This window comes from Sander vitreus, chromosome 21 (genome assembly GCF_031162955.1).
Source record: "Sander vitreus isolate 19-12246 chromosome 21, sanVit1, whole genome shotgun sequence".
Lineage (NCBI taxonomy): Eukaryota > Metazoa > Chordata > Actinopteri > Perciformes > Percidae > Sander > Sander vitreus.
Window position 1 is genome coordinate 8,341,547 of NC_135875.1, and position 21,677 is coordinate 8,363,223.

Genomic DNA, 21,677 nt, shown 5'->3' on the forward strand with positions numbered 1-21,677 from the left:
ATTAACCACAGACTGAAAAAAGGAGGATACCCCCTCTCTGATTCTCACACACACACACACACACACACACACACACACACCTCTGCAATGCGTCAGGGAGGCCCTGATAGGATCAATAGCTTTGGACCAGCTCTCAATTGAACACTATAAACATTTAAATACTGCTTAGTAAACCCCTGCACTGCACCCTACACACACCCACACACTTACATCATATGCCCCAGCTTTAATCTGCTGATAGAGTTTGTGTTGATCTTCATCCCAGAATGGGGGATATCCCACTAACAAGATATAGAGAATAACACCTGACAGAAAAAGTGAGAAAGAGATCACGTTACAATACTTCGAATTATTTTTCATTCAAATTAGGAAAGGCAATTTATATAGCACTTTTCATTACAAGTAAACTTGTTGTGCTTTACATTTACATGCATGAAGCAAAAAGAAACATTTACAATTAAAGTGAATTAAATACAAGAAAATGCAACCCCTTCTTTTTTCCTCTGCCAATGCTTGGAGGTTTTCAAAAGTTATCCTGCCTCAGTTTTTGTTATTAACCATTTACATTTTTGAAATGAAATCTACACCCAAATGGTCCTTCGTAAGGCTCTCAAATTGGCTAATTTGTCTAAAGACAAACATGCCCAGTGCCTGGCGTTTGTTTACCACTAGAAAAAAATAACAGGTTGATTGCAACAGGTTTATTGCCCAAAAGTGAGGCTCAAAACTCACCGCAAGCCCATATGTCTACAGGCTTGCCGTAGGGGTCCTTCCTCAGGACTTCAGGGGAGAGATAGCCAGGGGTGCCCGCAAACCCTGTCCGCCAGAAAAACCAAAGGACACAATTAACTGATGCCTTTTATTACAATTCTGTATGTTCTTCAATTCTATCTATGTTTGTGCAGCTATGTATGGTTCAGATGATTGTGACCTGTTGGACTCCAATGCCAGACTAGCTTATGACAGTGTAGAGTCACAAGCAAATGCCTGTTAATCATCTCGGCCCCGCTGAAGAGTCAGCCAAATGCTGGCAGCTTGGCTGTTCGCCAAGACACAATGGCCTAAGCATGAACTGGACAGTGTCCGTGAGCCTCTTAAGCAATGCTCGCACAAATATTCTTTGGAGTGGGCAAGTAGCTATACAGCCCTACTGTATCAAAGAGGGTATGTTCAGCAGTGATTTGTGTGCTTTAACATATAAACTATTGAGTGCTAAACACCCAGATAGAATAACAGATCAGGTAATGGTCCAGCTCATTTGATATGCGTGTGTCACTGTTTATGTTTTCTTACCAAACCAAGCCTGCTGGTCTCCTTGCACTTCAATAGCAAGGCCAAAGTCTGCCAGCTTCACTGCAGCTCCCTTCATCTTACTGGCCAACAACAGGTTCTCAGGCTGACACACACACATGGTGAAGCAGAACGTATGACAAGAGATCAAGACAGTGAGAGACAGATAGTGACAGGCACTCTTCAGTAAAGCTCTTTCTTAGAAATATTTATATTTGATGTATTCGACACAGCTCATGTGGGGGTTGGGTAAAGGGGTGCGACGGAGAGACGGGGGATATAGAGAGAGAATGAGTGGTTGTGAATCTCCACAATGCCTTATATGGGCATGGGTCCGTAGCCATGGAAACCACTTGGGGAGTCATTTAGGCAGCGCTGCAGACTGCATGCTAAATGGAAAGTGTACTTAGTGAGAGGCAGCGTGTGTGGCAGCGTTCTAAATGGCTGTTGTTTGGGCAGTAGGACATAAATGGCCGCAGTAAAAGCCCACCCAGGATAAAAGGCCAACAAATCAGACAGGCAGCGCTCAAAGTTAATTGCGTTACAGTCAGACACAGAGTGTGCACAAACACGCATACAAAAGCTGCCCACACATGTCTACGACATCCCTTGTGGGGTTTTTTTTTCGACACCTTGCAGCACTTGAAAAAGGTATTCAATACATATTATTATTGCCCTTCGTACCAGGTCTATTATCACCTTAAACTGCCTTAAGGAGGAAACTGGAGGTAGCAGAGATGCTCTCTTCCTCTACTCTTTGCATCTGAGCCTATCAGCTATTTGGGCACAACTCAAGCTCCTCCCACACTGCTCCATGGATGGGTGTGATGTCACATGGGTTGTCCTGGCAACTCCCGAGGTTCATCTATGCCTTCACCTCCTCTCTCATAATAGACCCCCTTCACAACAGTACAAAGTGTGTGTTTGTGTGCGTGTTCATGTGTGTATGTGCTGTTTGAGTCCTTGTCTTTTCCTTGCCATAGGTGAGAGACAAACCCCTGCACGTGACCATGACTCACCATATCTGTGTGCTCGACATGAACACACATGCATGTGTGTACGAACACACACACACACACACACACACACACATAGGACAAACAGAGTTCTGGAGATGGACAGACAAGCTGACAGATCTGAGAACAGATAGGAGGGTAAAAACAATGGACCCAGGGAAAAAATAAAAGAGATGGAAGCAGAAAAGCAGTGATACAGAGAGGGAGATGGAGCAACTGAGAGCCATCTGTGTGTTGCCATGGCCACGAGCAGAGGTGTGTGTGTGTGTGTGTGTGTGTGTGTGTGTGTGTGTGTGTGTGTGTGTGTGGTTGTCACAGCAACGGGCAGCCACTCACCTTGAGGTCTCTGTGCACAATATCATGCTGGTGGATATGATTGACACTCTCCAAGATCTGACTAATGCAATGACTACGGAGAGAGAAAAGGGGGACAAACGGAGAGAAAGACGTGTCAGTCACTGCCCTTCATTACAAAAAAAAAAAAAACGTCACATATATTCCAACATGAGTGTTTATGGTCTGGATCTAACACTGATGCATTTCATTAGGAAGAAAAACCTTGACGTCATTCTTGTTCACTATAATGTTATGAGGGACTGAAATATGAACTCCAGACAACTTGTATACTGTATACATAGTATTGTTAAAAGAAACCTTTTACATTTAGGATGCAGAGCTGAAACAGTTATTTGACAGAAAAGTAACTATTTTGATCATAGTGTATTCATTTGAGCCATTCTTCTAGTAGAAATGCCTTGTCACAGCTTCTTAAACGTGAGTATTTGCCCATTTCTCTGTTTTATATAATTGGATATGTATGTTTTTAAATTTCTCACAAAAAAAACGGATTATGATGACGTCACTGTGGGCTTTAGGAAATTGTTTTGGGCTCTTTTGGACATTTTAAAGACCAAATGCTAAAAAATAATAATTCATTTATAAAAATTGATAGTAAATTGATAATAAAAATGATTATTTTTACATGCCTAGAACCATGTGAAAAATCACCTCTATTACAATTTAAGACAGTGGAGGTTAAACTTATAACATTATTATTAAAAATGTTACTTTACCATCACCATTATTTTTCAAAGACATAATCCAGGTACTGTAGTTGAAACAACCAATACTAAAAAAACATGTGGGAGGTCTTACACCACCCAGTCAATAAATCTCTATCCCAGTAGCAATTTTAATAATGGGGGCGTCAACTCAGCTGCTACTAATACCATTATTTCTCAATTTTGGCTGGTGAGCATGTTTTCACACTAGCCTGTTGAGTGTGTTGGCTCATGATGGGTCTTGTTAAATTTCCCTGCAAGCCAGAACCCGTCCACCTTATTACTGTCCTACGCACTGTGGTGTGAGGCTTCACAATGCCACTATTTAAGGCTCATGTTCATGTCATGTAAAAAAGGTTAATAGGTCAAAGGTCGGGCACAGCTAGAGAGGCTTTATCCACGAGGGGTGGTTTGTGTGTGTGCGTGCGTTTGTATCTTTCCAAAGCCCCCATGTGTGCACGAACAGACAAAGACCCCTAATCCAATTGTACAACAGACTTCATAAGCTGCACACCATACAGCCACAGGAAAGAACATAGGGAAACTCTCATTAGGAGAAAATAGCGAGGAAAGAGAAAAAGCTTAAATGTCACAATGTCAACAAAATGTCAGAAAATAGTGTTCCACGGAAGCCAAAGGGACGTCTTCAAAATGCTCGTTTTGTCCAATCAATAGCGCAAAGTTAATCAATTTACAAAAATATAACACAGAAGAAAAGCAGAAAATCTTTACATTTTAGAAGCAAGAACCAGCATTTTTGCCTGATGAATGACTTGAAGAATGAATGGATTGTTGATTGTTGCAGTCCTCTACTTCAATGTAGAGGATGGAGAGCAACGCATACGAGACAAGTATATCGATGCACTTGTTGACGGGGGGGGGGTGGGGGAGGGGGGATGGGCAAGAATACAAGCAAACTAATTGCATCTACGCCTGTATGCCTGTGTTCACACTCACAATAAAGTGAGTATTCATATATTTAATGAGATTACGTTGTATGTTTGCAGCAGATGTATGCATTATGTTCAGAGCAGCTCCATATGAAGCGCTTACCTGGCATCAGCCTCACTGTAGTACTCCCTGGCTACAATGTCTTCAAAAAGCTCTCCTCCTGTCACCCTGTGGGGGGGAGGAAAGAAAGATAGAAGAAAGAGGAGGATGAAAGCAAGAAAGAAAGACAGGGAGGCAGGAGAGAGAAGTCTGTTAGCATACACAAACATACCGCAGCCGCACGCATGGATAAAATGTCACTGTGTGTGTGTTCTGAATATACTCACAGGTCAAAGACTAGGTAATGAAAGCCTTCCTCTGAAATGCTGTCATGGAGCCTCACTGCAAGAGAGAGGGTGGACATTGAGACAGAGATAAAAAGACATGAGTTGGGTAAAAAGAAAATTGAATTGCTGCAGAGTTTTGACTGTTAAACCTCTCCATAAACTGAGGCTAGGAGAAAAATATTAGAAGAGAGAAATGGACCAAAGGCAGAATTGGAGAAATGAATGTCAACTACGTGACGTATTGAGCTTTTTTCTCACCGCAGTGATATGACAGTGCATCCAGTGGTTCGGCAATTAACTGTCATTTAATCAAACTCTACCCACTCTACGATTATTGAAACTGAATGTCTGTGTCCAGAATGCTTTTAGTTTGAGGTCAAATTACTGGTAGTTTAAAATGCATCTTTATATTAAACCGTCTTCATGTGGCAAATATCTATACAGCTAGGAATAACTGCACTGTAGCCAACCATGTCAAAAGTGTTGAATGTTTGATGTTCTTCAAACTGTAGTAACAGCCTGTCACATCACAACCAGCTTATTATAGGAGTTTCTCCTTTACCGGTCCTCCCTGCAATACTTCAAATGTATCTGCACACAGAAAGTAAATACATACCGACACTTAATGTTGGGGTATTTATTGGCCCACTGTTTCATATTTCTGATTATTAGTGTTTTTAAAAGAGACCTGTCTTTTCTTTTTGTATATTTACTATTGCTCTTTGATAAAGCCAAAATATTTATTATAATCAGTAGAGTACTCAACTACTAAAATAATCGATAGCTGCAGCCCTAGTTAGATGCTATGCGTCTTAACCATAAGGCTCCCTAACCAGTCAGTCAGTCATTACAGATGTATCGGTCATGTTGACATCATTTTCAGAGGACACAAAAGCTGATCTAACAGTTGCTGAGGAGTTATCAAGTTGATCAAAGAAATGTGCAGATTTATGAATTGTTATTTTTGTATGTCCTCCTACAGCGCACTGTAAAGCTATGTTTCTGTGGCAGTGGTACAGGAAGATGACATGCCCATTCTTAATTTTGTACATAAAACTCTGATTTGCTACCATGGAAATAGCGGTCAAAGAGCACAATACAAGAACTATAAGAATAACAAAAAAATAAATTGCAGATGTGGGCAGCCATTCAGAGGTCTGGGACCAGGCTTGGAAATGTTATGTTTGAAAAGAAAGAAAGAAATACGATTAAATAAAAACACAAGTGCTTGTTACCAGCAATGTTTCCTGATGTACTGATGGAGATAAGTGAGCGCTTGATCGAGAATAAAAAATAAAGTGGTGATTACAGTTATGAGCTCATAATACCACGATACTAAGTCTCACTGTCAATATAACAGAACAGTAGCAGAATGACAAAGCAGGAGCGAGGCAGCAGGATCTAGGCGTTAAGAAGATGGGCCTGAGATGCAGCTTAGGTTTAGCTTCGAGGAGCCACAGTTATCATTATGTAAAATGAATATCAGTTGTATAATAAGATGAAGTAGGATGGCCCTGCAGCAAGAAACAAGAGCAACTGCTCTTTCCTCCTCCTCCCATCTTCTCGCTCTCCCTCCATCTGTCTTCTACTCCTCCTGCTCTCTCTCTCCATCTGTCTCTTTTTTGTGTGCCCTCTTTTGTCCAAAGTTTGAATGCAGACGATGCCAAAATATGTTAAAAAGAAGAGAAAGGACAAGCGCGAGAGAGAGAGAAAATCTATACACAGAGAGAGAGAGAGAGAGAGAGAGATATAGGCGAGAGGCAAATGAGTGCCTGGGGGGGCCAGAAGAAAACTAGGACACGAGGAAAAGGAGTGCAGTGGGAAAGGTGTCATTGATTTTGTCATATTCCCCCTTTCTGCCCTTTAACACCCATCTCCTCTAGACATCTCAATTAGAGCAGCACAATTCATTTAATTTTCTAAACATTACGGCAATACGAGTTTCCACAATTAACACACTGTTACGGGCGATGGTCAATAGTAATAAAACCAGAAAGTCAAGAAAGCAGACAAACATCTCAGCAGGCAGAGCAGAGAGGAAACTAACCTGTCACCTCTCGCTCCAACTGGGTTTACTTCATTTGTGTTTAAAGGCAATACCGGTGATGTTATTTACATATATTTTTGTTTCTGTTGTGAAGACAACTGCACAACTGATTTGAACAAGACTCACAAAAGTCTAACCACGAGCAGCAGTCCTGAGCGGTTAGTGTCTTGATACCAATGCAAAGCAGTAATGTACGTATTTTAGTACGTTTACGTGCTGCTAAAATACCGATTATCAGTTCAGCTTGTGCCGATTACTGATCACATCGACTACTGACAATTGAAGAGATGATCTCAGATTGTTTTTGCCACCAAATCCAATATTAAGGAACTAAATTGTTCTACTAAATATAAATCTGCTCCCTACTGTGCATTTACAGGAGATGTTTCTGGTGGAGTGGTAAAGATGGTCACTGTTAATTAGCACAAGTAACTCTGATCCTTAATTTAAAGCAACCCCTTTGCCAATCCTAACAAGTACTGACAAAACACTGCGTCTCCGTTCTCCATATGGCTGCTCACCAAAAGCTTTACCCTCTGCAACAATGTCCATAACTGACAGCAGCTGTGCTGTGAAATCGGCTATATTGACATTTAAAATGAGTGATCACTGGGAAAGTTAGAGCATCTTTTTAGACGCAATGCCATTTATCATGTCATTGAATGATATGATAAACGGAAATTTAAAATATACCCACACTGTTTATTGCCTCAGTAAAGTATAAATGTGACAGTGTGGTCAAATACTAGCCTGGAAATCCAGACCCAAATCCAAAAAATGAAAATGGCCAAACTCAAGGGGCGGCACCAAGCATGCATTTGTAAATCTCACTGCACGCAACTGGATAACACTACGACCAATCACAACAATACATGGGGTGACGTATCCAGAGCCCCATACGCTTAGCTACCAGCGGAGCTAACTGGTAGATTAAACTGTCGTCATCTGTTTAGCTTGCCTCTGGCCCGCCTATATCAGATACACTGATGTGATTGGTGCAATCTGGCTACAAGGGCATAGTTAATGAGCATCATTACTCAATGCCAGAGTGACTGGCTGAGCAAATTCAAATTGTGCTCTTGCGTGAACTCTGGATTTCCAGGGTAGTCAAATACACCATTTCAAGCAAGAAGTCCTTTTTTGCATAGACTAATAAGTACTCCATCTGAGAAGACACCACTGACTTTGTGTCTTCAAAATCAATGGTGTCTTCTCCCGTCTCGCAGGTAAAACTCGTTATTTTACTTTGTAGTATTGATAAAGATATGCATACCTGTCAGTTATAAGTAGCAAAATTACATTCTAGTACATAATTGTATTCATACTAGTGCAACAATTAGTTATTCTACCACAATAAGGGCAAAGTTACATTGTATGTAATGTATTTATTTCACTTATTATAGAACATGCGTTGATGGTTGTGGTTTGTTTTGCTCAGTTTGTTTTATTTGGCATCGTTTTAAACACACTAACAGATTTTAGGTTAGTCCCTGTTGGTTGCATCCCTCAGGTTGCCATAGGAGAAAAGGGCGGGGCAGAGAGCCCCGAGAAGAAAGAGAGAGAGAGGGAGTAGAGGAGTGTTAAAGCGCGGCTGGCGTTCAACTGGATGCTCCGTGTACGTTTATTATTTTCTTATAAAACCTGGTTGGGCAAACCTATGAACAGCCGGTTACAGCATTGATCAGGAGCAGCGCTCCTAAATCCCGGGACCCGCTGTCTATTTTTGGACCGCTTGTTCCAACCCGCAGCAACGTTTGAATTGCTCACTCCCGAAGGATTTGTGTTGGGTCCCGTGGGATCGCACTGCAGTCCTCTAGTGTACATCTTAACAATTTTACCTCAAGGTCCACCTAACTAGCTCTTTCCTTTTCAAGATTATTTTAACAAAACTACTGTTTCCAAGGTCAAGGATGAACTTTTACGCTCAACACATTATTTTTGATTAAAGCTATTTGGGCAACTTTCCGTTACAGAGCTACAATGTTATGCCAGCACCAGTTTTGGTGCACTCCAGTGAAGAACATTATCCTGCGAGCATGAGCAACAATACGCAACCACACATTACACTTGGTCACGTGCACAGAAACTCACCGATGTTGGGGTGCTTCAGCAGACGACAGATACGAGCCTCTCTCTCAAGCTTCTGATGGTCTGAGGAGAGAAAAGTTAAAGACCAGTTAAATCATAGACCAGCAAAGTGTTTATGCGCCATTACCTGGTCAAACAATTGTGTTCAGTAGCTGATTTTAAACAGCAATAGTATATATTATTATATTATATACAAATAGTAAATAAGATAAGGTTTTTTATAATTCAGGATGATGTTAGCAATGTATGCATTTAAATTTGCTGTGCTGGAAAAATATGTCTTTTACATTTCTATTTTTAACAGTTTGGCCACTTTTTATTTACTTGATAGTGATAGTAAAGATGCCAACAGGAAAGGTGGGAGAGAGCAGGGCTGCATGACATACCACAAACACCCGCGCCTGAATCGAAACGGGGACACTGGTTATATTGTATGGGTCTTAACTAATAGGCCACTGGGCTCCTCATATGCACCAATTTAGAAAAACTCATGCAATAACATTTGCTTTTGATTGAGGCTTTCTGACACACCCCCAACAATGTCTTTCAGTCAGAGAAGTAGTTCTTCCTGTGACCCATGATCCACTTTACCAAAGTCCTAAGCATGGAATAGGTCCTCATGATTTCTTAGTCCACAAAGTCTGCACTGGAGCTTCAGTCACAACCCAAACAAAACAGTTAAATGAATTACGTGAATGCAAATATTTAATAAATTTTAAAAAAAAAAGGTATGAGGTTATGTGTGTCAGATAAAGATTTGTTTTGTGTACGCAAGGGGAAATATTTCAGGCCATGGCACCTTAGTAATACAATCGCTCAAACTAAGTGGCTGCATTTGCCTCTGAAAGGTAACAGTCACAGCTCCACTGACCACAGGTATGGTTCTATTTAAATGATATTAAACCGTTTGTGGAAATTAATGAGGCTGTGTGTAGCAATGGGGGTACAAGTGTGCACCTACAAGCACATACAGTACATGCTTGTGCAAATGGGTTAGTGTGAAGCCCAGTAATAGAACATCGGCGTGTTTGCATTTCTGCTGAGAAGAAAAGCTAGCAAGAACACACACAGACGCCTCATGTCCACACCAACATCCTTGTTTGAGGATTTTATTGAATCCTGTTGCAGTATGTGTGTACATGCATGTGTTTGTACAAGATATCGGCGTGTCAACCACATGACTGTTAAAAGTACTCCCTCCCATCTCTTTGGGAGCCATGCAGCTGAGGTCAGAGGTGAGTTGGAGTAACTTTAGTGAAGATCCAATATGACTCAGTGTGTGTACATGCGTGTGTTAAAACTGTGGTAAAGCCAACTCCACACCACAGCTCCGTAGCGATTACACCACACAGAGACAGCCTCACTAAGATTTGCATTCATTTCCCCAGTGCAGCAACGGCTTCAGATAAAATTCACATGCCGTTGCTGAGCAAACACCTATCGACGTACCCAACTGTTCTTCTGCAACTGCAATACAGTATGTACAGGCATAATATAGGAGCCCATTATAATAAAAAGCAGCATCACTTTCTGCAATCCCTGTGCCTCCTTCGCCTGACTTCCTCCAACTTGTTGCTAACTTGTTTGAAAGCTGCAGTTTTGAAGCTCTCTAACACGGTGCTACACTCTCCACATCTACCTTCCACCAATCTCCCTGCAGGTATAGATTTCCCTCATCTGAGAGAAAGCGAGTGAGAGACCTGAACCTCTTTCTAATTACACCAGTGACGCAGGACGGATAGACAGACAGAGAGGAGGAGGGAGGATTACATGGAACGTCCATTTGCTCGAAGAGGATCAGAGCTCCCCTGTGTGCGAGTGTGTTTGTGTATAGCTGTCTACCCTGGTGCAGTGTCACTGCAGCACTCACTAATTCATTCAATCTCCTTATTTGTTGGTGCTAGAGTGTGTGGTTGAAGAAGACAGGAAAGAGAGGGCTGGAGGGTAATTACTGGCACTTTCTACTGCTCTGTAATTGGCCATCTGCTTTGCCATGGGGCGGGCCCACAGCCATCTTACATCAGTTGAGGAGGACGGAGAGAGACCGACACACATACAAACACATAAAACATACACACCCCTCTTTCTGCCACACATGACAGTCTGATTGAAGGCGTGACGATTTAGTTCAGTTTGTTTTAGGCAAGTTCACATACAAACTGTTAGGACTGGGAAATTTGAGTACAGACCTTTTTAGGAGGATATTTAACAAAGATGGCTCTATAGCACATTTTTTCAGCAACACAGCATGAGTATATACTGATCGCAGTGCAATACTCCGTTATTATGCACTAATAGCTATTAAACAAACCTAGATATGCGGTTTTCCTTTTACCAGTAGCTAACTCACTTGCTATGGTAGTGTAGGACTGTGTATTGTTACATATGATACTATAATTTTTGTATTACTCACATTGAGGAATATAAAAATGTTTTCTATTTAATACAATAAGCCAGACTTCTCAATTCATCAGTACTTCATTTTGCCTGAAAGCCGCTATACAAGAACAGTTGCAAAATAAAATGCAGATGTCTAAAATCATTTAAGTTAATATTTTTATTGGCATTTCTTTAAACCAATCACAAAATTGTATTGCCTATATTGCTTACAGTATCATCGCTCAAAAAACTAAACATTAAGTGCATTTAAGTGTCATATTACATTGTTTTTAAAGAAAACATTTTCTGAAATGCAATAACAACCTCAAACTAAGGCATACATTAAACATACATAAACATTACCTTAAGTTGTGCAACTTAACTTTCAGAACTACAAGTTTCAACCTGAGACTGATCTGTATATAGGCCTATATGTAAATATTAGTTATACTCAACCTATTTTCATTTATATATTTGATTACAATGCTACACAGCTCTGTTACACTTATGCTAGTAGAGTTCTGATCGTTGATCAGCTGTTTCTCCGTGAAGCGAGAGAGAAAATGGCTGTTTTTCCGAAGGGATAGTCGGCTCTTTAGATCAAATTGTGGTCACCACCACGTATTTTCTTGTCTTTGATTTTAGTTGTTGTGTTTGGTGTAGTTTCATCGTCCATACGACTCTGTGATTTACTTTTGTCGGGTCCGCTTCGTGGAATGGATGATTAAGTTAGACTCAATGTTTTCTGTTGAGATGCTGAAGCACTGACGTCGTGCTATTATTGTGGTGAGCTAGTTCCAGTTTGCAGTAGACGCACTGTACAGAGCTCTCGTTTTAATTACGTTTGAACTGATTCCAAACTTTGGGCACTTTGTCGTTTTCTCCAGCCTGTCTCTTCTCTTAGCCCATTATGTTCTTTCTTGATTTTGTAATCAGTCTGCATGGCATGTGTCGCCAGCAGTCAGCCCGGTGTGCGACAGTAAAAATCATCCGTGCGGAAACACCGTGAGTGATACAACGTTGGTAACATTAAACAAAGCTTCAAGGCAAATCATTTTTGCATCGAGGATTTTTAGTAATCGAATTACTCAAGGAATCGTTTCAGCCCTAGTTGAGTCCTACTACAATACAATCTAAAATGATAACAGCGCCACACACAAACCTCTTGCAACATTAGCTACTACTAGTCCTAGCCATCTTAGCTGCCAAAAGCTTTATAACTTGCAATTTCGTAGGCAACAACAACTCCACAAGTCAACTCAAGCGACTGAGTGAGCAGAGAGACAGGACGAGACAGGTTATAGGAACTTCCTGACCCGCAGACTCAGAGCCGGAAACACTGCAAGCTCGCAGACCACTCGAGAACTCACGAGCCCTTGATGACCCACGAGCCCTTGATGACCCACGAGCCCTTGATGACCCACTGACTCACGCGAATCAGCCAGCTACGTTGTCATGAGCGGATCAGTAGCAGACGAGCGAGTGAACTTCATTCGAGTCAGGGTAAAGAAAATCCACAACAAAAGCCATTCTTTCACTTCTGAAATAACATACAATGTTCTGCACGTAGCCTAGCTAGGCCTACTGTAGGTTTGGTGTATAAATGTAGTATATTAAAATGCAATTAGGTCGAGCAGACAGTTCGAAACATTACAAGCTTGCCTCGGCTCGCCTATATATCAATACTGACTCACACAACCCAGATCAGTTTAGTGAGTGACTCAGAATAACCCGAATCCTTAAAAGGAATTGAGTTTGCCAGGCCTACACTGGACTAAAAGTTCAAACTAGCTTGACCAGCTACAACAGGAAAATGTCTCATTCATTTTAATGCATCAGTATATCAACCACCTAATAATAATCTAAAATAAAATAGAAGTTACATGGGCAGATTTCATCTAGGTTTGCTATTTAAAGTAAATGTTTCTGATATAATTCTGTATTCTCCGTTTCTCTGCTGGAAAGACAGGGGGGGTGGTGGAGCTTTGACCGTGTTTGTTCTAGCTGGGCTAGCATCTCTATTACGAGAGGCTCTGCCGGTGTGTCCGTCTGTGGAGGAGTGCCAGAATGTAGCCTTACCATTTGTTACGGTTAACATTACTGTTAGTCTACCTAAATATCTGGTAAAGCTCTGTTGACCGGGTTAGGAAGGAGTTAAAGAATTTGGCTGAAACAAACCAAATCACACACAAGCTAATTTTGAGCAGAAAAAGCAGTTTTTACATAAAATATGTATTTTGTTTGGGGGAAAACGCCTGTATTAACATTATATGCTAATAAGAATATGTGCGATTATGTGTACAGTGCAAAATTAGATGAATTGTGGAGTTCCTCTTTTGTTGATTCAACAACCTGGACAGCTGTGTTAATCTCGTCACCATTCTTGTGGCAATGTTTCTGTCACCATATTTCATGGATGTGGCTTGGTAGCTATGTACAAAGATATGTCCCCATTCTTAATCCCACCTACAATCTGCGATTGGTTGACTGCATCTCAACTGTGAAAAATAACCACAAATGAGCACAACACCAGGTCTATACAAATCACTAAACAAATTGAAGATGTGGGCTGTGATTCAGAGGTCTGGAACCAGGCTACACTCTGGGAGGGGGACTGCTAAATCTTAGAGGTTTGCCATTAATAATAACGAAAGACACTTTGGGGTGAGCAAGGAACATAATATACATAGAATATATAAATAATGGTAACATAACAAACATTTTTTACTGGGACAAATATGCAGGCCTGTGACACTAAAAAATGTTGGAGGAAAGGTATTAGAGTAGTGCATTACAGTGGATAGTCTGTCTCACTCTGTCTCTCTCCCACAAACACAAAACCATGTTGCAGCAGACAATGCAGCAGCCATCCACTTTTCAGTCACTTTACTCATCAACAAAATAAAACGAAACTTGCATCACACCATTGCAACCCTTTGTGCACTGTCATGTAAAACTAATATTAGAATTTCTACTAGACTCCCCGTTTCTTGATTTAATTGTATGATGTTTTTCTTTAAGAGTTCTTTTGAGTGATTTCAATTCATATCATTTATCTCTAATACAGCTTTTTTCCCCCCCCATTCAGTCTCATTTTCCTCTTCTTTTTTTTCAAGATTATTTTTTGGGCATTTTAGGCTTTTATTTGTATAGGACAGCTGAAGACATGAAGGGGAAAGAGGGGGGGGGGAACGACATGCAGCAAAGGGTCACAGGTCGGAGTCAAACCCGCGGCCGCTGCGCCGAGGAGCACACGTCTATATATGGGCGCTCGCTCTACCAGGTGAGCTACCCAGGCGCCTTCCTTTTCCTCTTTGACTTAAATGTTTTTTTGTGAAATGTCTGGTGCTATAACTTGGTCTTTGGGTCATTTTAATTAATTACACTTTATTTATGAACTCAAGCCATGGCAAACAAGATAGCGTTAAAGACCCTTGAATCTCTGGGATGAGAATCAGGTGTATGTTTTTTTGTGTGCGTGTGTATATTGTGTACCCTGCTGCCCACTCATATCCACCCCCAACTGCCTGTAGGCTGGACTATCCCACAGCCAACAACAGCAAACATCAATCCATGACATCCCGTCCTCCCTCACTTCCTTCCTTTCTTTCCTTTCCTCCTTCCACCCCCCCCCTCAGATTACTGCAGTGTTTACCAGAGTTTTGAGAGCGTGAGGTCACACTCGCCCCATCGGGCTAAAAAAAACCCACCCAAATCCTACCAGGCAAGCTGCCTGCTCACGCACTGGCTGCCTGTGATTGTGGACGTTGTGTTTTGTATGCGTGTAGGTGCATGTTACGTAAGCCAGGCAGCCTACTGCAATTCTTCTCTTAGCACAAAATCATCTCGTTCCGTCCTTCGCTCACCCTGTTGCGTCTCGTCTCATTCAGTGTCACCGATCTCCTTGCAAGACTATATTGTTAAAAATCTCCTCCTCCTTTGTCCTCCTCCTCTCCTGGCCAGCTTTCTTTTCCCCTGGCAAACATGCACACATACACAGGCCTACATTGTACTGCCTGCCTCTGCGAAGAGCCAACAGTTTTCTGCTGAGCCCTTACTTTTCCTTGGTGGGACATTAATACTAGGAGCTGCCCTATGTGGACTCTTGATTGCAGGGATAGAACAATAAGGGTATTACAACACACTCACAGATGCCTCACAATACAGACATGCTCTATTAGTGTTACTCCCTGCTCTCTCTGCCCCTACAAATGCCATCAGACAGACAACAACAGGGCAAACAGGGAGGCGCCTATGGAATCCGTGGGGTCTTAGTGGTTGATGAGATACATTTAGCATAAGTGGATTAGCCTCAATACAAACCAATCCCCCTTTGCAGAAGACAAGAGAAAGGCAATGAGTGAGAGAGGCTAGCAAAGAAAGATAGGCACGGAGGTAATGAGAGTGCAGGAAAGGAGAACAAAGAAAGCCAGGTGTGTGTGAATGTCAGGAAGGAGTGCAGACCTAATTTGTCAGATACAAAAAGGAGAAAGCAATTAAGTATCTCAGTCTGAAGCCAGGGGAGGTTCTGACACAATGACATGAGCTCACGTCATCATTACAACACAGCATGCCACACCAGTCATGTGCACATGGGTGTAAATCTATTGCAGGCACGCACAACCAAAATTCAGGAGTGGACTGTGGAGATACATGACATACTCCAAAGCAAAAATGAACAAGATATCAGGCAAGAAACATCTTCCGTGTCCTGCCAGTTCTTATAGTTTTATTTCAGTCCCATCCATGTGCCCTTTTCATGAAGAGCGTCTCAGAAATTTGGATCTATTCATTGTACAGCGGTTGTCTAATCATACCACAGAGGAGCGATTGAGAGTTATTCAATACAGTGTTTATGAAGAGGGTCATTAAACCATCAAGAGGTTGCAGATAAAAACTCCCCACAGACACAATGATTGAATAAAAGATTTCCTCTGCCATTGGAATTATAAGACTCGTGGTTTATGTGCATACTTTACAATAAGGCTGGGCAATATGACGATGTAGACAGTGAGACGTGAACCAGTAGAGATTAGTTATCCCTTCAATATCTCTGGTAAGCCATAGCAGACAAAGTTGAAATCAATGATCTGAATGATGCAATGCATCAATAAGATGAAGTACTTTCATTTGCTAAGTGTGTAGTTCATGGGATTAGCTACGAACAGGTCATTTCCATTTGTTGTTTAATCTATTAACTGTTTCTTAATATAATTTAAAGAAACTTTACTGTATGACATAAATGATGGCTATCAAAATTGTATATACCATTTAGCTTAGACTTTCAGCCACAAATAAACACCACATACATCACAAACAACAAAAATACATATGCGAGTGTGCATGGTGTTACCATACCTCTTGCAGACAACTTCTTAGTGTTGATGATTTTTGCAGCATATTCCTGTCCTGATGACTTCTTTACACACCTACGCACCACTGAAAAAGCTCCCCTAAGAAGAAAGACATAAACAACCAAAACTCAGTTCCATTTTGCATGCCCTCTTTCACACATACACAGGGGGTTAAGTGTGACATTTGAAACTGCGTCTACTCATGTGGCAGTAGTGGTAGACACACACACACGCACACACACACACGCACACACACACACACACACACGCAGTGTAGAACCTGAAAAGGTGGGCAACAATCAAGGAAACCAGCATCATTATAACAAGCTTCTCAGCATGAGTGTCAATATCAGCTCAGGGCTTGGATCATAAATGAATGGCCAAGTACTTGGGCTAATCTTTGATAGGCAATACAATGCAACCTACAGCCCCAAAGGAAATTCAATTTGCAACAGCCAGCACAAAGAATGGACTGCATCTAACACAACAATGGGCAATATTTAATACATAACACACAATAGATCAACTTCTACTCTAAAGACTTTCATATTGACCTAGATTAATGTTCTTTATGTTTCACCTGCTAACTGCTATGCTGATCGGTCAATTTTGAGCATCACAGAACAAGTAATTATGCATGATTTTCATAGTGCCTATATCACAGCCTCTACTACCTGCAGTATCTGGTCCTACGCAGTTTTCTTGAAAGAGGAAGGCTGCCTTGTACTACTCTGGATGATATATGGAGGGTTGTTAAATTCTGCTGCACTCCTAGTTTTAATTATTTACCAGTAAATGAGAGGTGAAAGAAGTACAAGTCAGTGCCTTGACGTTAATAGCCTATGACGGAGCAAAATGCATTAACAAACGGGTGCAGAAACATAAGCCATGGTGAAGTGGTCAGTCTGCAGAAGAATCAGGAGCAGTAGAGGATGTGTAGGTGTGTATGTGTGCCAGTGCAGTGGCTGTGCAATCAGTACCATCGATTACTGCCAATTATTAGGCAGAGAGTGGAAATAGATTGGAAATGGCAGCTGGAAATTAAGGCCGGTGTATCTCTATAGGGACAGTGTCGCCCTGCTGCCGCTGGTTTGGGTACAACAGGAGAAAAAAAAAAGCCTTCGCCGGCCAAGAACAACAGATGCTGCTGCTGCTGCTACTACTGATGAAACAAGGGAGGTTGTGGCCCGGTTTTCTTGCCGTCATCAAAATACCGAGAAAACACGTCATTGCCTCTTCCATAGTAAACGCCAAATTGCAGTTATAACAGCCTGTGCTTCACGATTACCTCCGTTTAAGACCCACAAAGACAATGTGTTTATTGATAACATGATGATCGGGCCAGCTGGTCTGCGGAGCGTATTGGCATTACAGTGCAAACATAACGTAGAGCAGCCTGGACCGAATAACTTCCTCATTAAGTGATCCAGGGGTACGTGACGTTACTCAACACGGTTACACAAATCATCTGCAGCTGCTCGGGGGGAAAAAAGTGGTCGGCCTACTTAGCTAGCGACCAGAGCCTCTGGTCTATAGAGCCAGCACGGAGCTGTCAGATCCGTGGGCCGGTGAAATGTCACAGGGCTACGTCTCCGGCGTCTCTCGGGGCCCCGTTGACGGCTCCAGCAGATCAGAAACACTGAACGGCTAACAGCTGTTAGCTACACCAACCTCTGTGCGGTGTATTCATCACCATTAGCGACTAAAAGACGCAACGCTAGTGGGCTAACTCGGCTAGTCTATCAATATCAGCATGGTAGCTCGTTGATAGTGCGCTGTTCTCCGTTACTGCGGGAGCAGCTAGCTAGCCGATATTTAGCCTGACTGCACCACGACAATAACAGCCTCCAGTTAATATAAACTGACACATTATTAAGGCACTCAACATAACTAGTATGTAAGCTATTTTGGCTAGCTATCACCTGCTAGCTGGCTAACCAGAAATAATTTGAGGCGAGGTTGCGGGGGTGGGGGACAAAACGACAAGACAAATACGATGCACACTGTAACGTTACGGCTGCTGCTTACTTTCCGAGCTCCTCGTACAGCTGGTACTCGTCGGTAAACCGGGTGCAAGTAGCGGTGGTTGCCATGGTTGAAACCGTGAGTGGGGAGCCCGAGCCTTGGGGTACGACGGCGGCTGGCTCTAGTACGGGGTCCGGGAGGAGGATAGCCTAGCCTCCAACACTGGAGTACCTTTCTGACAGGCAGGCAAGGCTGAAGAGGATAGAGGCGAGCAGAGGCGGAAAGGGAGGGGCTGGAGAGAGGAGGAGGAGGAGGAGTGATGATGGTGTGTGTGTGTGTGTGTGTGTGTGTAGTAAAAGGGAGGAATCCTCGCGAGAATAGTCTCGTGCAGCATGAGACTTAAAGGCCTCTAGTTCAATGAAGTCACTGAAAATGTGGAGAGATGGTGCTGAATTATTTGCCTCGTTTAGACTCAATACATTTGGGGGACAGTAGATCATAATTAGGAGACATATTGTTAAAAGGTAGACGATCAGCGATGGTGCATATGACTGGCTGAAAAAAAAAATCCAGTCCCTGTCTCTTCTCATATCTTCAAAATATTGCAGGGAACATCACAGCAGCATTTTACTGCACTGGTTGGGATACACCCAACCATGGGTCACACCTCACTGCAGCAGAAAGGCAAACTATGACACACACACACACACACACACACACACAAACACACAGTGCATGTTGCAAACACACTCCAGGGATCAATATTGATTAATGCAAGTCTTGCACTCCACACAGTAGGCCTTTCTGAACCACTGGTTTTGTGTTTGGGTTCATGTATGTTCATGAGAGAGACAGGGATGGGTAGAGGGAATAGTTTGACTGCTGTATCAGGTTTCCACCGACGAACATGCACTATGTTTTTCCACAGTGTGAGGTCTGTTAGCTTGGCGGTGCAAAAAGATGGTGTCACACAGATCCAGAGTGTCTCACTAAATGTTTAATGTGGCATGAGTGGGAGGCCATCAGAGGACAGGTGGGTGCGGCTGGAGGGAGCCATAGAGCTTGAGAGTAAGAGGCCCTGTGTGTGTACAGTATGTGATTGCGTGTGTGTGTGTGTGTGTTTGGCTGCCTGCTCAGCACTCTTGCTCAGAGGTGGGACAGAAACATAGACACTGTCAGAGAGAAAGACATTTGTGATTTCACTTGAAAATCTTTGTGCGGTTGTCAGCGTGGGAACACAAAGCTGAAAAAGTTCAAATATGATGAGGCCATATCTGCAAGTGCAGCCTGCTGAATTTGCAATAGAGAGCAGGGAAAGGAGGCCAGCATGTGTGTGTGTGTGTGTGTGTGTGTGTGTGTGTGTGTGTGTGTGTGTGTGTGTGTGTGTGTGTGTGTGTGTGTTATGTGGAAGACAAATGAGAACCGCAACGTAGGCTACTAGCCCTCTCCTGCCCTCCTTTTCCTACGTGCTAACCCTGCTGCCTCTCCTCCTCTTCCTCCATCTCCTCAGCCTCCACAGAAGTTATATAATGGTGAACTCCTCAGCCTTTGTTATCTCACACCAACCACACACTACGCCTTGCCCGCTTGATGAGAGACAGAGAAGCAGAGGAGGGAAGAGGAGTGAGAGCACGGGAGGCCGAGAGAAGATAAAGTAGCATGGTTTCAGCTGAAATAGGCACTCTGTGAGAGAAAGAATGTCTGTGTGCCATTTTCCATATTGTAGTATTATTACAGTCAGACCTATTGCCATCCTCATTTACCACTATGCACCTAATGTGTCCGTAACTCCAGTTCTTGTTCATATTACTCAAGACCACCAGCTAACTCTGACTTCACTGTGATAAGAGAAATAAGTCTAGCCCCTTTATGTCAACTTCCTTCTTGATTCTGCAGTGGAAAAAGTTAAATGAGGATGGCAGCTATATGTACTGTATGTTGACATCACTCAGCATTCCCATGCCACCCTGCTGTGAAAAACACACTCAGCACGTTTGGAAAATGGCAAGAGGACATTTATGTTCTCGCACCTTGAAATGTGGATACAAGCTCAGAGAAAACAGGAAAGCTGCATTGTTACTCGATGATTATGGTCACACCGTTTTTCAGCCATATTTAGAAGTGAGTAGTGCTTTAATGGAGATGTCTTGGCATTGTGCATGTTTCACTACCTTCCTTTAGCTGCAAGCAGTCGAGAAATATCTAGTATCATTCAATAGAATCAGCAGTAGAAAGATTTATCCAGCTTCATGTCACTTGTCTTTTTGCATGGGGCCAGTTGAAGCTTGCAGCCAGATTCCCATGCAGGATTTATGCTTACAATTCATGCCTTCTTGGACTTAAAACAGTCCTGTGGTATGATCTGCAGAACCAAAATATCACATTTCTCTTTGTAGCAGAAACTCCTATGGCTAACCGAAGCTCTGTTTGTATCCAGAATAGACTAATTGTTAAATCAGAGCTTCGGTTGCTGTGATACATTTAGGCATGACTTTTCCTTTGTTGTGACTAATGAGGGTGAATATGCCATCTGTTACATCATCACAACTGAGAGAGTAGATGGGGCCAAGAGCTGAGTCATGACTGTTCTGCACTGCTTTGGAGAAATAATCTGACTGGGGGGAAGTGAATGAGTAACGATCCTTCCTCCTTCAGTAGATGCTGTCGTGATGACCCGGGGAAATTAGGCTACTGACCTTTAGCTGCTCAGTTGTTGATGGTTGTGGTCAAGTTGGAGAGCATCCGGGCCCCAGTATGTGTGGCTGTCTGGGTGAAAAGCGGTGTTGCTTATAAAATGCCAGTGTGCTCAGTCAGCTCTGCCAGGATAAATAAATAATGGTGCTTTTTAAACATCACAGCAAAAATCAGAGGTTACATGTACTCAGCCTCTGTTCTTGATGATTATAGAGTTTAGCCATTTAAAGTGTTGAGTCTCCCCATAATACTTTTTTTTAGTTATTTTTTACTCAGAGAAACCTCATCATAACTGCCACCTCAAATCTGCCAGGAAAATAAAAATGAGAAAAATTAAAGGATAAGTTTAAATTTAAAAAGGATAAGTCTGTCTTTTAACAAATGTCAGGTGCCCATACAACACATTGAAACTGGGTTTTTTTTCCTTGCTGTAAGCATTCCTGTTCATACAGGCCATTAAGAGGTCCCTACCTAGTGCACTTCCGATGAAAGTGATGGAGAACTAA

General features: G+C 42.3%; 1 protein-coding gene across 7 annotated transcripts in view; it reads right to left on the reverse strand.

Moving 5' to 3' along the window:
- Nucleotides 1-18,746, reverse strand: part of camk2g1 (calcium/calmodulin-dependent protein kinase (CaM kinase) II gamma 1) — a 38,700-nt gene extending 19,954 nt beyond the window's left edge. For 6 of the 7 annotated variants that reach the window (XM_078278997.1, XM_078278994.1, XM_078278996.1 and 3 more), the window contains exons 1-9: nucleotides 18,541-18,746; nucleotides 16,517-16,611; nucleotides 8,783-8,842; nucleotides 4,645-4,699; nucleotides 4,421-4,486; nucleotides 2,643-2,715; nucleotides 1,294-1,396; nucleotides 733-816; nucleotides 211-305 (exon numbers count right to left, since the gene is read on the reverse strand). In XM_078278997.1, coding sequence (XP_078135123.1) covers nucleotides 211-305; nucleotides 733-816; nucleotides 1,294-1,396; nucleotides 2,643-2,715; nucleotides 4,421-4,486; nucleotides 4,645-4,699; nucleotides 8,783-8,842; nucleotides 16,517-16,611; nucleotides 18,541-18,605 — 696 coding nt within the window. In that variant the 5' untranslated portion in view covers nucleotides 18,606-18,746. The remainder of the gene's footprint in view (nucleotides 1-210; nucleotides 306-732; nucleotides 817-1,293; nucleotides 1,397-2,642; nucleotides 2,716-4,420; nucleotides 4,487-4,644; nucleotides 4,700-8,782; nucleotides 8,843-16,516; nucleotides 16,612-18,540) is intronic. The other variant, XM_078278993.1, reaches the window with a different exon arrangement.
- Between the last annotated feature and the right edge of the window lie 2,931 nt (nucleotides 18,747-21,677).